Source organism: Nelusetta ayraudi, unplaced genomic scaffold (genome assembly GCF_046127955.1).
Source record: "Nelusetta ayraudi isolate G7.1 ecotype Tasmania unplaced genomic scaffold, CSIRO-AGI_Nayr_v1 ptg000195l, whole genome shotgun sequence".
NCBI lineage: Eukaryota > Metazoa > Chordata > Actinopteri > Tetraodontiformes > Monacanthidae > Nelusetta > Nelusetta ayraudi.
Genome location: NW_027466244.1, coordinates 443,269 through 454,890, shown reverse-complemented (window position 1 = coordinate 454,890; position 11,622 = coordinate 443,269). Strand labels below are relative to the sequence as shown.

General features: G+C 45.2%; 2 protein-coding genes across 4 annotated transcripts; one reads left to right on the top strand and one right to left on the bottom strand.

Annotated features, from left to right (window-relative positions):
* Nucleotides 1-284: 284 nt before the first annotated feature.
* On the bottom strand, nucleotides 285-7,852 carry LOC142881445 (splicing factor U2AF 65 kDa subunit-like). Of its 2 annotated transcripts, none has more exons than XM_076015734.1 (11): nucleotides 7,655-7,852; nucleotides 6,435-6,612; nucleotides 6,210-6,313; nucleotides 5,544-5,686; nucleotides 5,058-5,174; nucleotides 4,621-4,759; nucleotides 4,446-4,525; nucleotides 2,885-3,007; nucleotides 2,700-2,786; nucleotides 1,778-2,023; nucleotides 285-1,688 (listed from the first exon to the last, which is right to left on the bottom strand). In XM_076015734.1, exons 1-11 carry the CDS (start codon nucleotides 7,701-7,703, stop codon nucleotides 1,557-1,559), a joined length of 1,398 nt encoding a protein of 465 aa, XP_075871849.1. In that variant the 5' UTR covers nucleotides 7,704-7,852; the 3' UTR covers nucleotides 285-1,556. The 2 variants fall into 2 exon arrangements, with proteins under 2 accessions (XP_075871849.1, XP_075871850.1); XM_076015735.1 differs by having other exon boundaries at nucleotides 1,778-2,020.
* Nucleotides 7,853-8,364: 512 nt separating this feature from the next.
* LOC142881452 (dehydrogenase/reductase SDR family member 7C-B-like) lies at nucleotides 8,365-11,572 on the top strand. 2 transcript variants are annotated; one of them, XM_076015746.1, is made up of 7 exons: nucleotides 8,365-8,514; nucleotides 9,746-9,931; nucleotides 10,011-10,123; nucleotides 10,336-10,546; nucleotides 10,629-10,721; nucleotides 10,872-11,027; nucleotides 11,207-11,572. In XM_076015746.1, exons 1-7 carry the CDS (start codon nucleotides 8,448-8,450, stop codon nucleotides 11,410-11,412), a joined length of 1,032 nt encoding a protein of 343 aa, XP_075871861.1. In that variant the 5' UTR covers nucleotides 8,365-8,447; the 3' UTR covers nucleotides 11,413-11,572. The 2 variants fall into 2 exon arrangements, with proteins under 2 accessions (XP_075871861.1, XP_075871862.1); XM_076015747.1 differs by having other exon boundaries at nucleotides 8,398-8,514; nucleotides 9,766-9,931.
* Nucleotides 11,573-11,622: the final 50 nt, after the last annotated feature.

Below are 11,622 nucleotides of genomic sequence, written 5' to 3'. Positions count from 1 at the left end.
GCTGCTGCTCCCCCTCTGTCAAAAGTTTCAAAGTTTACCCAATGCTGACTTTATTTATTCTATATGTATAATACATTCTGATAAAACCCGCAAAACTCAGATATTAAAAAAATATTTAAATAGATTTTTAGCACTTAAATCGTCTTGATAAATATATCATAAAAAAAAAAAAGATGCCCACTGTAACCACAAGAGGGAAGTGAATGTTCATGTTCCTTGGCAAAACTGTATTGATACTTTGATATTGCTTGGAAATGATGAGGAAAAACAACAACCAATAGTGGAAACAAGCATTTATTCATGGCAATGGCAGTAGTTTGTGCAAATGTAACATGTTTTCACATTATTGGCCGTGATATGGACAAAATAAACAATCTAGTTATAATTAATTGTTTGTTGCATTTGATTTCTTTACAATAAAATAGGCTTCTTTTTCATTTGATGTGTTCAACTGTTGGCTCACTGTAAAAAAAATAAAAATAAAAATAAAAAAAAAACAGGAGGGATCCAAATGTACTTTTTACACACATACACATTTGTTTGGATGCAGATACATTTCCAAAATAAATAAATTCTTTGAATTCATTAAAGATTCTAAACAGTGCACAAAATAAATATTCTTATTAAGAACTTTTGACATAACTTGAAAAGTGCAATTTGAGTCAATTTCAGCATTTTTCTTTTATTTTGGCCCATCATGAAGTTTGACAAAAACCTCAACAGTTGAAAACGCTGACCACTCGAGCTACGTCGCAGAGTGTCACACACTTTACAAAACGATAGGCATTAAATTATAACAATGGGCTCCAACTTTAACATGGAAGACTGGTAACTACTGATTGAAAAAAATCAGCAACAGCCCCGATTTTAAAATTCAAGTAACTTAGAGTGGACATGAACAATGTAAATTAATCTTCACGTATCAAGTTTTCATATTTACAAAAATGGCCTTCATGGTTAAATAGTTTATGTTTCCACAGGAAAAAACAGCAGTTAAGCAGTGCAGGTTGGAGCATTTAGTCAAAGGAACATGACACATGGGAGAAATATAGCATTCTGAAAAATAAATACAAACTTTTTTTGTTTTTTAATTTTAAAAGCCAAACAGTAAATATGTCAATGGCTTATCAGACTGAAATCTAAGTGTTTGTGCTCAGGAGGAAACTCTAAACCTCCTCTCTCTCTCTTGCGGTGCATCTTCGTCCAGCACCACCAGGCAGTATTAGTCTAGTTTGGATACATTCATCCTACCACAAACGGATACTACAGTAGCTTTGAATTCAGAGTACGATGGGGGATATTAGGTCAAAGCTGAGGGTTAAATATTTTGTACGAAGAGAAGACGCACGCTGCAGTCCAGGTTGTTAGATAATAAAAGTCTCGTTCTCAGGTCGAAGACACATTCACGACATTCAGGGGAGTAAACAAAACAAGCAGACCAACAGAAAGAGTGAAGAAGAAGAAGAAGAAGAGGCAGAAGAAGAAGAAGAAGAAGAAGAAGAGGCAGAAGAAGAAGAAGAAGAAGAAGAAGAAGAAGAAGACACTCGTCCACGCCTTCAGAACTCGTGCCTGTGATACATGTCGGGATCGTAATATTTGGTGACCACAACTCTGTTGGCAAACTTGCGTCCGGTCAGAGCTTGCATGGCTTTCTGACATTCCGCGGCGGAGACGTACTCCACGAAGATCTGCAACGACAAGAACCAGTCTGACGGGGGCGCAAAAGCGGCGTTGCTGAAGGACTGCGTGTCCTGGAAGAAGAGCTGCTTGCACCCACCTTCCCGCAGCCGGGCACCTCCACGCCGTCCAGGGGCCGGGGGATCTCGATGGAGCGCACGCTGCCGTACTTGCAGCACTCCTCGCGGATGTCCTCCAGGATCTCCTCGTAGTCCTCCTTGTCCACCAGCTCCTCGGGCATCACCATGTTGAGGAGGCACAGCACCTCGGTGGGCATCCCCGAGTTCTGCAGCCGCTGCAGCCCGGGCACCTGCAGCGTCACCGGGGTCTCGATGATGGCCGTCTGCTGGAGGCAGAGGGCAGGAAGACGGTCAAGAGGAGGACAGCAACCAACCCTCGTTTTTGTTGTTGGTTAATCTGTTGATTAATCTACTGATTAATCTATCGATTAATCAATTAATTAAAATAATTATGTTTTTTAAAATTTGTGAATCAATTCATAATTGGAAATCTCAAGTCATAATCGCGATTAATCTAAGAATTGTCCCCCCCCCCCATGCAATTCAGTATAAATGCGAGTATCGACAGGGCCTGTAATCCACTACTTACTGCCGTAAAGTTACTGAAGTGAACTAGCGTTCCCTAAGCAAGCTCCGCTCCACGATTTTCCAACTGGTGAACGTAGAAAAAATGAAAGTATTATGCATTTGCGTCGTTGGCTGATGGTTAATTAACACATAAGGCTGTCATTTAAAAAGCATCTCGGAAATATTCATCCTCAACGTCATTTGTGACCTCCTCCTCTCTGAGGTGCGCGATGATTCAGCGGCTCCTGGTGGTCACAGTAGGTAGTGCTGCCATGGAGTTTTGGCTTGGAGTGTTTCGCTGCTTGACTTTCCGTGAAAGAGTCCCAAACTCGCTTAAATTTCAAAATTTAAAGTTTTTGCTGTCGACGCGATGGATTTACGTCGACTAATCGTTGCAAACACGCCGCCTCTGTCGGACTCTGTCGTCTTACTCACCTGGCTGGCGTTTTTGGCTCCCACGCTGGCTCTTTGGACGATCAGCTTTTTGTCCCCCAGCTGCATCCCGTTGAGCCCGGCGACCGCCTGCTCCAGAAAGCAGCAGCACCCGGTGGTGAGACGATGTACGACACAGAGGAAGGAAAGGAAGGTGCTGGGCGGCGCCGGGCGGCGCCGGGCATTACCTGATCGGTGGCGCTGACGTCCACGTACTCGCAGAAGGCATAGCCCTTGGACAGCGACGTGGCGCTGTCCTTCACCAGGTTGAACGCTTTGAGAGGCCCGAACGACGTCAGCAGCTCCTTGACCTGCAAAATAACAGCAGGGGACGACGTCATGAGGACAACGGTTGCCGCAAGGAGTGGAAGAGCACGACAGAACTGGACTTTCTCTTGACAGGTTGTAGAAGCCCAGAACGTAAGAACGGCCAATAATGAAATGCAACGTACGTCGTTGGCCCAAAGTTATTAACGTTATCGCTTCCGGACTTCCGTCACGTGACTGGCCGTTAGTAAGTTATCGGCTTCTACACAGGTTGTTAAATCAGAAAGAGAAGAAAATTGTATGTGCATCTCTTATGACGCCTTAATCCTTACACACATGAACTTTATATTAGACTAAGGACAAAGCTTGGAATTACTTTACGATAACAGGAGCAGCAAAGGATGGAGGCACTACAAGTGAACAACTGTTCTGTACAAATAAGTTAAAAAAAAAAAAAAAAAAAAAAAAAGAAAGACCAACTTCTTTATCCAACTAGGTGCAAGAAGAACAGCCGCTGTGTACGTTTTACACCCTGCGTCTCTTTACAAACTCTGGGCAAAAGAGCATCGCAGGGCCAAAACCGCCGAGCGCAGGCTGCCAGACGCGCTCCAAAGGCATGATGGGAGGAAAAGAGAGCGGCCCGCAAGCCGCGAGTGCGTCCGTTGTGAGGAGCAGAATGTCTTTACTTGCCTTGTGTTACATGTTGGCATGGCAGCAGTAGATGAGTACTACTGAACAAATTATGAGCGCAGACTTAACGATCTTACGGGCCCCTAGCTGGGGACAAAGTGGGGGAACAAAAAATGAAAGAGCTGTGAGTATCAACGAGGTGGCAGCCACTTGCAAGTATTTGAAAAGAATAAATAAGACGAGTCAGTGAACAAAAACACATCATGTGGTCTGATAAGGAACAAAAAAAGAGGAGTCGGGCAAGTTGAGTCAGTCGGTAAATAAAAGTTCCTGTGACTGACGTTGCCGCCTACAAGCAAATTTAACACTGCTGATTAAATGTAATTCATTAGAATTCATATATTTGTTTTGCATAGAAAGCTTATCTTTAAAATCTGAGAACTTAAAAAAATGTCTAACTTATAAGAATGACTTTTAAAAATATCTAATTTTTACACTTATTATATTATTTTGAGACTAATCTTTTTCGTTTGGGTCCGTAAAATGCAAAACAATCCTTTGATTTGTCATATGGACTGGAAAAATACTCAGTTCAACAAAAAAACAGGAGAAACATTTGATCATAAAATCTGTTTCTCTTAAGGTATTTCTGTTTGGGAATGTTCCGTAAAAAGCAATTTCTTTTTTTTATTGACGTATATCAGAAAAGTCCTCAGTGTTTTCCTGGATGTTGTCTCTCCTGGCTATCATCTGGTTTCTGCCAATCACTGTGTGTTCTGTGCAGGCGTGAGGTGCGAGGACGAGCTGGCGACGAGGGAAAAGCAGCGGCGGACCGAGCCGGCAGCTGAATACCTGGTCGTCGTTCAGGTAGTTGGGAAGACCTCCGATGAAGAGCTTGTGAGGGGAATCAGGAACCACGGTGGAGACGACGCCTGCGCAGACGACAAAGAGCAGAATTAAAAAAAATAAAGGCGTCGAAACTCGGCAGCCATGCACAGGGGACACGTGGCCACTAGGGGGCACCAACCCGGGACGTGGAACGCCGGCTGCTCCGAGATTCCCGGCAGTGGCCGGTAGTCGTGAGGCCGTCTGATCTTCAGCGACTGACCCTGGAAAATGATCCCGTCGAAGGCCATGGCCTGCGTCGTCTCGTCCACCGAGCGAAACTGGAGGTCAGAGGTCACAAGGTCAAACTTCAAAGTTCAAGAAATTCCACAAATAAAAAAAAAAAATCCAGCCTGAGGAAAAAAAAAAAACATTCAATCCGAAGTATGTGTCCAAACGTTTGACTGTTAGTGTAAAATAACTCAAATCCTGGGGGATATTTTTCACCACGCCGTCGACATTCTGCGTCTTCACGCTCAGCTGAGCTCAGCCGGCAGACTGAAGACAAAGAGGCCTGCAGGAGAGATCCATCTTGCAGGAGGAGCTTTTAGTGGTATCTGCCAACAGGAAGTAGCTCACCTCCAGGAAAGCAAAGTTTTTATCCTGATTGATCTGCACCGCCAGCACGGGGTTACTGGGCGCCTGCGAGAGCCCGGCCAGCTGCATCTGGGCGTTGAAGAACTCCGCCATGGACTCCTGCAATAGGCAACAAAGCGATGAACAGACGTCAACAGGCCGGCAAGAAAGAAAAAGAAAAGACACCAAAAAGAAACTTTGCTTCATAAAATTAAAAAAACAAATGAACTATAAATCAGGTGACAAACAGTCGAAATTGCGGAAACTTTGCTTTTATTTTGAAAAAAAACTGTCATGGAAACGCAGCGATTGCAGAGTTGGCTGACTCTCGACTGGTCTTGATCGAAAACCCACAGACCGAGACCAGACTCAGTAAAAAAGCCTCCGAGTCCGAGACGAGACCCGAGACCATGTGGTCTGGAGGCCGAGACCAATCTCCAGAACTGCAACACTGCCACAGACCTGTAGGAGGACTGGAGCAGAATTCACCTCGGTCACTCCAAAGGGGATGTTCCCCACGTAGAGGCGTCGGGCCTGTCTGGTCATCTGGCTGCCCACCACGGGCACCTGGGTGGGCGCGGCCGCCACGCCGGTGGTGGCCAGCAGGGCGATGGTGGGGATCTGTCCAGCCGCTGGAAGAGTAGTAGAAGTTGTTATGCATCGGTGGACGACAGCGGTGACGCGTCAGGGGTCACAGAACGAGGGCGACCTTACAATGACCTCAAGCACGAAAGCCGACATTTCAATACATGAAAAAAAAGTATTAAAAAAAAGTTTTTGGACTTGGCAGTGGTTTTTTGGCAGCGGAAGACGTGAAAACATGAAACAGTTTAAAATGAAATTTAAAGAAATTACATTTATGGGGTTGAAAGTCACGAGCCACATTTCGCTTGCATGTTTTGTTTTATTACATATGTAGTGTGTGTGTGTGTGTGTGTGTGTGTGTGTACGTTGCTTTTATTTGTGTGTACATGTCTGTCTGTAATCTGAATTTACGATGGATGGAGAAGGGCTGGGAGAAACAAGCTCAGCTTCCTCTCACTCCTTTTCCAACACCGTTCAATGGAAAACGCCTGCGACTCACAACTGCACTCTGTGGGAATTTTAGAAATAGCGCTTTTATTTAGGGAAGAACCGTCATGGAAACAGGATTACCTTGCATGGCTTTGTACTGCATTGGCGTGATGTGTTCGAAGCCGGGCGGCGGAACGTCCCAGTACCTGCAGGTCCGTTTCTTCCTCGTCCTTCTTGGAGAGTGGCTGCGAGAGCCAAGAAAAGACACGGAGAGAAACAAAGATCAGACTCTGCCTGAGTGGGCAAGTCGCTCACAGCAACCGCCTCCTCCTCCTCCTCCTCCTCCTCCTCCTTCTCTGCGTGCACCTGTGCTTCTTGTGGTCCCTGGAGGAGCTGCGGCGGTCCCGGCTCTTGCGATCGCGGCTGCGGCTGCGCTTCTCTCGGCTGCGGCTGCCTCGGTCTTTGCTCCAGCTGCGGTGCTTGTCGCCCCGGCTGAGCGGAGAGCTGCTGCGGCTCCTCTTCTTGTGTCGCTCCCGCTCTCGTTCTGTCGATCCAAGGCACAAAAGGCACACGGATAAACTTTAAAAACAAGCAAATGTCGATTTGTTTCATTATTGGAGGGGGGAAAAAAATCTGATTATTTAATGGTTAACACAGAGAATAGCTACTATATTAAATAATTCGTGGTCAATTTGGTCCAAGAGCAACTGTGGAAAGACAATTCTCACACACATTTTGTTTGCTAAGTTGTCAGTTTCAATGTCTACATTGATTAATGAATGTGATCTTTCCTGTAAGAAACAAAGACTCGGTCTCCTGTCCTTTTCTTTTTTTTTTAACTTCTTTGCAAAAGAAGAGAAAATGAGAAAAAAATTATTCAAATTGAAAATGTTTTTGATCAAGCTATTTAAATACAACTCGTTTTGTTTAAAGGAATAGTACCATGTTTTCAGGATTCACTCTGCTAAACTTGACTTCCAATATATCGGATGCCAAGATTTACAATGACTCATGAACACCGACATGCTCAATTTACAGCAGTCTGCTGCAGTATTTTAAAAAACTGAAGTGGAACATAAAAACACCTGCATTGTACTGTCATTTATTTGACCCAAGGATACGCACCACCACGTGAAGAAGTTGTTTCGCAATACAATTATACATGTCACTAATTTGAATTATGAGCCGAATTGACAAACACAACCAGAGGAGTGGGACGGTCGCCCTCTGAGGTGGCCTCGCTCTTTACACATCTTCATATCAGATGGAACCTTGGAAAAATGTTGAAAACTCGACGGCAGTTTGGTGCGTCGGTGCCCTGTGTGCGCGGTGTTCGCTCTCTCACACCGGCCACCAGACTGCGTTCAATATTTGATGAGTTCGACGATGAGCTCGACGTCACCGACATTTGCGTTCTGTATGAAAATGATGTAAACGTGAATTTCTGCCGTGTCACGTGTTCCCGGCGAATGATGCTTAAGGTAAACGGAAAGAGGGAGCCGATAGTGCGCACCGTGTCACCGCGTCGCTAGCTTAACATTTGGGGCACAGAGCGAGCGAGCGAGCGAGCGAGCGCCGGCGCTCACCTTGTCGATTCTCGCTCAGCTGCTTTTCAAATTCCTCAAAGTCAGACATTTTCACCGGCTGCCGTCAAAATGAAAAAAGAAGCAGCGGGAGGAGACGGTGGGGCAACCTGCCCGCAGTAGCGGTGCAGCCTGCCAGGAGTCGGACTGGAAACCTCCTCCAGCCAGCGGTGCGTCAAGACCTGCCCCGCACCTGCTTCTCAACTTCCGGCCCGGCGCTGCAAAGTAAAACGACATGCGGCCGTCAATGCGGAAGTTGTTCAATTTGCAGGAATGGATTCAGGAATTAATATTTTTCACCAACGCTGTTAAAAGAGGTTCATCATAGATAGATATAAACTATTAAACTAGAATTGTGTTAGTTATTTGCTTAGTTAAACAAAAACAACAACGACAACGACGACGACAACAACGACAACGACCACAACGACGACGACGACAACAACGACAACAACGACAACAGTGACAACAACGACAACAAAATAAATTTGCAACTAATTTACATTTTTCGCATTGGTTCCTCTGAGACAGGCCTCACCAAACATGAAGAAAGCTGCCCTCAAAGTGACCACCTATTTCAGCCACATTTCTTGGTGAGCAGCCCCTCCTCCCCTTCGCCACACCTGTCATTCTGGACATAGCACAGTGACAAGACACACACACACAGACACACGCATGCATGGAAAATAACTGACTCAGCTGTGCTGCTATTAAAAGAGCTCAAATCCCACAGTCTTGTCCTGGCAGGGCGGCCAGGCTGGACGTGTGCGGCTCCAGCTCGTCAGGAGGCTCCTGAATGCCTGCAGAGGCCCCAGACGCAGAGAAATCCTCCTGGCTCCTCACTCACTTCCTGCTCAATAAAGGTCAGACTTCTTTCTAAACTGTGCACAGACGTTCTATCAACCCCCAGGCCAGTTCCTTTATCATTGCATTTTAATATACATTGTACAGACTTTGCAGATGAAGAACACGGCCTCCATCCGGTGGCACAGAGACTTTGTGACAGATACAGATTCTATTTGTGGCGCAATTTTATTTTTAGAAGCTTTGGCCGTGGCAAACAGCCTGTGAACCTGAAGCAAAAGGTTATCCGCTCACTGCCAATGAGTGTCGCTAGTCAGGATTTGATAATAGTAAAAATAAAAGTTTATAAGAACACAAAGAAGCTCTGGGCAGACACCAACATGTGACAGTTCAAACTTCCCGTGAAGCACAAAAACTTAGAGGTTGTTTTTGCGTACTTGTGTAGTAAATTGTGTGTGTATTTTTGGTCGCTTTATGTCTTATTGTGGTTATTTCTCGTGTCTGTTCTTCAATACAGTCTGTTTTCTGCCTCTTTGTGGTGTTGGTTTCTTTCTTGTGTTGTGAGTCACAGACAGGTCTGTGGTGTGCGAGCGTTGCGAGTGTTATTATTTCTTTGCTTGTTTTCGTTTCAGCTCCCTTTTTCTTCTCTGTTTCTGGGTTACATTTTGAATTGTAGCAAAATCCCTTCTGTCAGCTCACTGATCTGTCTCTGTACTGAATTCACAATTAAGAAGAAGAAGAAGAAGAAGAAGACCTTTATAACAATTATATGAGTTTGTTTTGTCACTTCGTTGTGATTTGTGTTCAATTCTTGTTTTTGGTAGAATTCAAGCAAATCTGTGCTCAAGCTGACCATGAAATCTTTTATACCCTAAAACAGGTATTACTAACTACATGGCACCTGCTGTTCAATTTGAAACACTGATTACTATTGACGCACTATTTCCCTTTTTTTTATTCCAGAGTAGTTAGATTAAAAAAAAAAAAAAAAAAAAAGAAAGAAAAAAGAAATGGTGGTAGAAGGTGAGATGGACAACAATGTTACAGAGCCGGTGACATTTTGGGTAGGATTTATTTTTCTACGTATCTCATCAGATCCTAAACATCTCATCCCATCTCATCTCATCTCTGTAATGAGATGGAAAAAGAATTCAAATCATACAGAATAGTTCCGCAACAAAAACAAATAACCTTCATTTGCATTGGCACTGGATTATAACTTACATTTCCCAAAATACGGAATCACAATATACATTTTTTTCAGCATCCTAAACCAAAAACATTACAAAGAAAATGTGGCTACTGTGCAGGAGATGGACCCGACATGGATGACCACCGTGCTCCTGGTACCATGTGTGGTCGTGCTGACGGCTGGACTCTTCTACCTGTACGGCGCAGTCATCGGCCTGCTGTCCAAGACCTCGGTGCGCAACAAGGTGGTGGTGATCACCGACGCGCTTTCTGGACTCGGGAAAGGTAACGTGACGGCTTCGAAAGAACCTTTTCAGCAGTGGCCTCACGTTTGCGATCTTTGATATTCTTTCCCTTTTTCCAGAGTGCTCAGCAGTGTTTCATAAAGGAGGGGCCAGGCTGATCCTGTGTGGGAAAAGCTGGGAGAAACTAGAAGAGCTGGCCGACGATTTGGAGAAAACCTCGGACCCCACCAAGGTGCGTGGAAAACAGGGGGAAGGGTTAACCCTAACGGTGAAGTCTACAATGTTCACTGATGCTGCCGGGGATGAAGCTCATATCCAATCACAATGACTCAGCATGTCGTCCAAACTTGAAAGGATGGGCAGGTCAGACTAGGAAAAGTTATCACAAGCGACTAAACGGTGAAGAGAGGGAAATGTTCTTTCTTTTAATTTCCTTTGCCTCAGACTTTCCCCTCAAAGCTGGTGCTGCTGGACTTCGGGGACATGGACAGCATGCCCGAGGCCATCACAGAGATCCTGGAGTGCTACGGCTGCCTCGACGTCCTCATCCTCAACAGCGGCATGAAGCTCAAAGCCCCTGTGCAGACCATATCTCTGGAGATGGACAAGCTGATCATGGACCACAACTACTTCGGGCCAGCCACTCTGGCCAAAGGTACGACAGGCTCTGAGTTCCATCTGGGAGGGAGCGAGACACTGACAGTGACCACAAATGTTGCTGGGATTTCCCACCGCAGGTGTTCTGCCCTCCATGATCTCCAGGAGAACCGGCCACCTACTGCTGATCAACAGCATCCAGGGCAAACTCGCGGTGCCTTTCCGTACCACGTGTGAGTGAAAAGAGCTCAACCTGTTCCCTTCATTTATGCTGTTGACCAGGTTCAACCCTGAGGATTGTCCCAGTTCATGTTGAAAGGGAGCAAAGTCCAATTCAAAAGTCAACTTGAATAAAATAAAAGAAATTCCGCCCTCTCCTCCAGACGCCGCCTCCAAACACGCTGTGCAGGCTTTCTTCGACTGTCTGAGAGCCGAGGTTAATGAATACGGCATCTCTGTCAGCACCATCAGTCACACCTACATCAGCTCCTCGCTGTCCAAACACACTGGGGCGGCACCTGCCAGATCAATCTGGTCGTGTGAGTACAAGCGTATCATCGCAACATATTTAAATGTTTTCAGAAAACACACGGAAATTTTAAACAGTGGATTTACTTACCTAAGATGTATGAACATTTTCACAATAAACATATTTCTTGTAACTATTATTTCAGGGATAAAAAAAAAAATGATGGTAGTTTTTCTCACCTCCTGGCAGTTTTCTACAGTCAGAAGCCACTCGGCGTCACACCAGATGAGGCAGCGACTCAGATCGTGAAGACCTTGAACAACAAGAGGAAGGAGGTGCTCATCGCACCATCACTCCCTAAAGCTGCCATCTACGCCCGCTCCTTCCTACCCAACGTGTTGTTTGCGGTGATGGCTGCAGGGGTTGACCACGCTGCTGCCACCGAGAAGATGTAAAGCTGCCCACAAAACATCCAAGTCATTAAATTCTGGCATAAATAAAAACCTGAAGTGCTTTCCTTCCATCTGCTGAGGAAGCTTGGACATGCATGAAATGCAGAATTTGTAGTTTCTGAATTACCTTTTTGTGACAGTGAAGTTTTATGAAACTGTCTTTTATGAAAATTATACTGTGTTTATGTAGCAATAGCAAAACACTGTATGCTG

Excerpts from the sequence above, each read along its gene's own strand:
- LOC142881445 (XM_076015734.1), bottom strand. The coding sequence starts at position 7,703 with ATGTCTGACTTTGAGGAATTTGAAAAGCAGCTGAGCGAGAATCGACAA. Across the intron at positions 4,760-5,057 it reads AAAACTTTGCTTTCCTGGAG|TTTCGCTCGGTGGACGAGAC; the intron begins GTGAGCTACTTC and ends TCTGACCTCCAG. Across the intron at positions 4,526-4,620 it reads GCCGGCGTTCCACGTCCCGG|GCGTCGTCTCCACCGTGGTT; the intron begins GTTGGTGCCCCC and ends TCGTCTGCGCAG.
- LOC142881452 (XM_076015746.1), top strand. The coding sequence starts at position 8,448 with ATGCCTGCAGAGGCCCCAGACGCAGAGAAATCCTCCTGGCTCCTCACT. Across the intron at positions 10,124-10,335 it reads AAACCTCGGACCCCACCAAG|ACTTTCCCCTCAAAGCTGGT; the intron begins GTGCGTGGAAAA and ends CCTTTGCCTCAG. Across the intron at positions 10,722-10,871 it reads GGTGCCTTTCCGTACCACGT|ACGCCGCCTCCAAACACGCT; the intron begins GTGAGTGAAAAG and ends CCTCTCCTCCAG.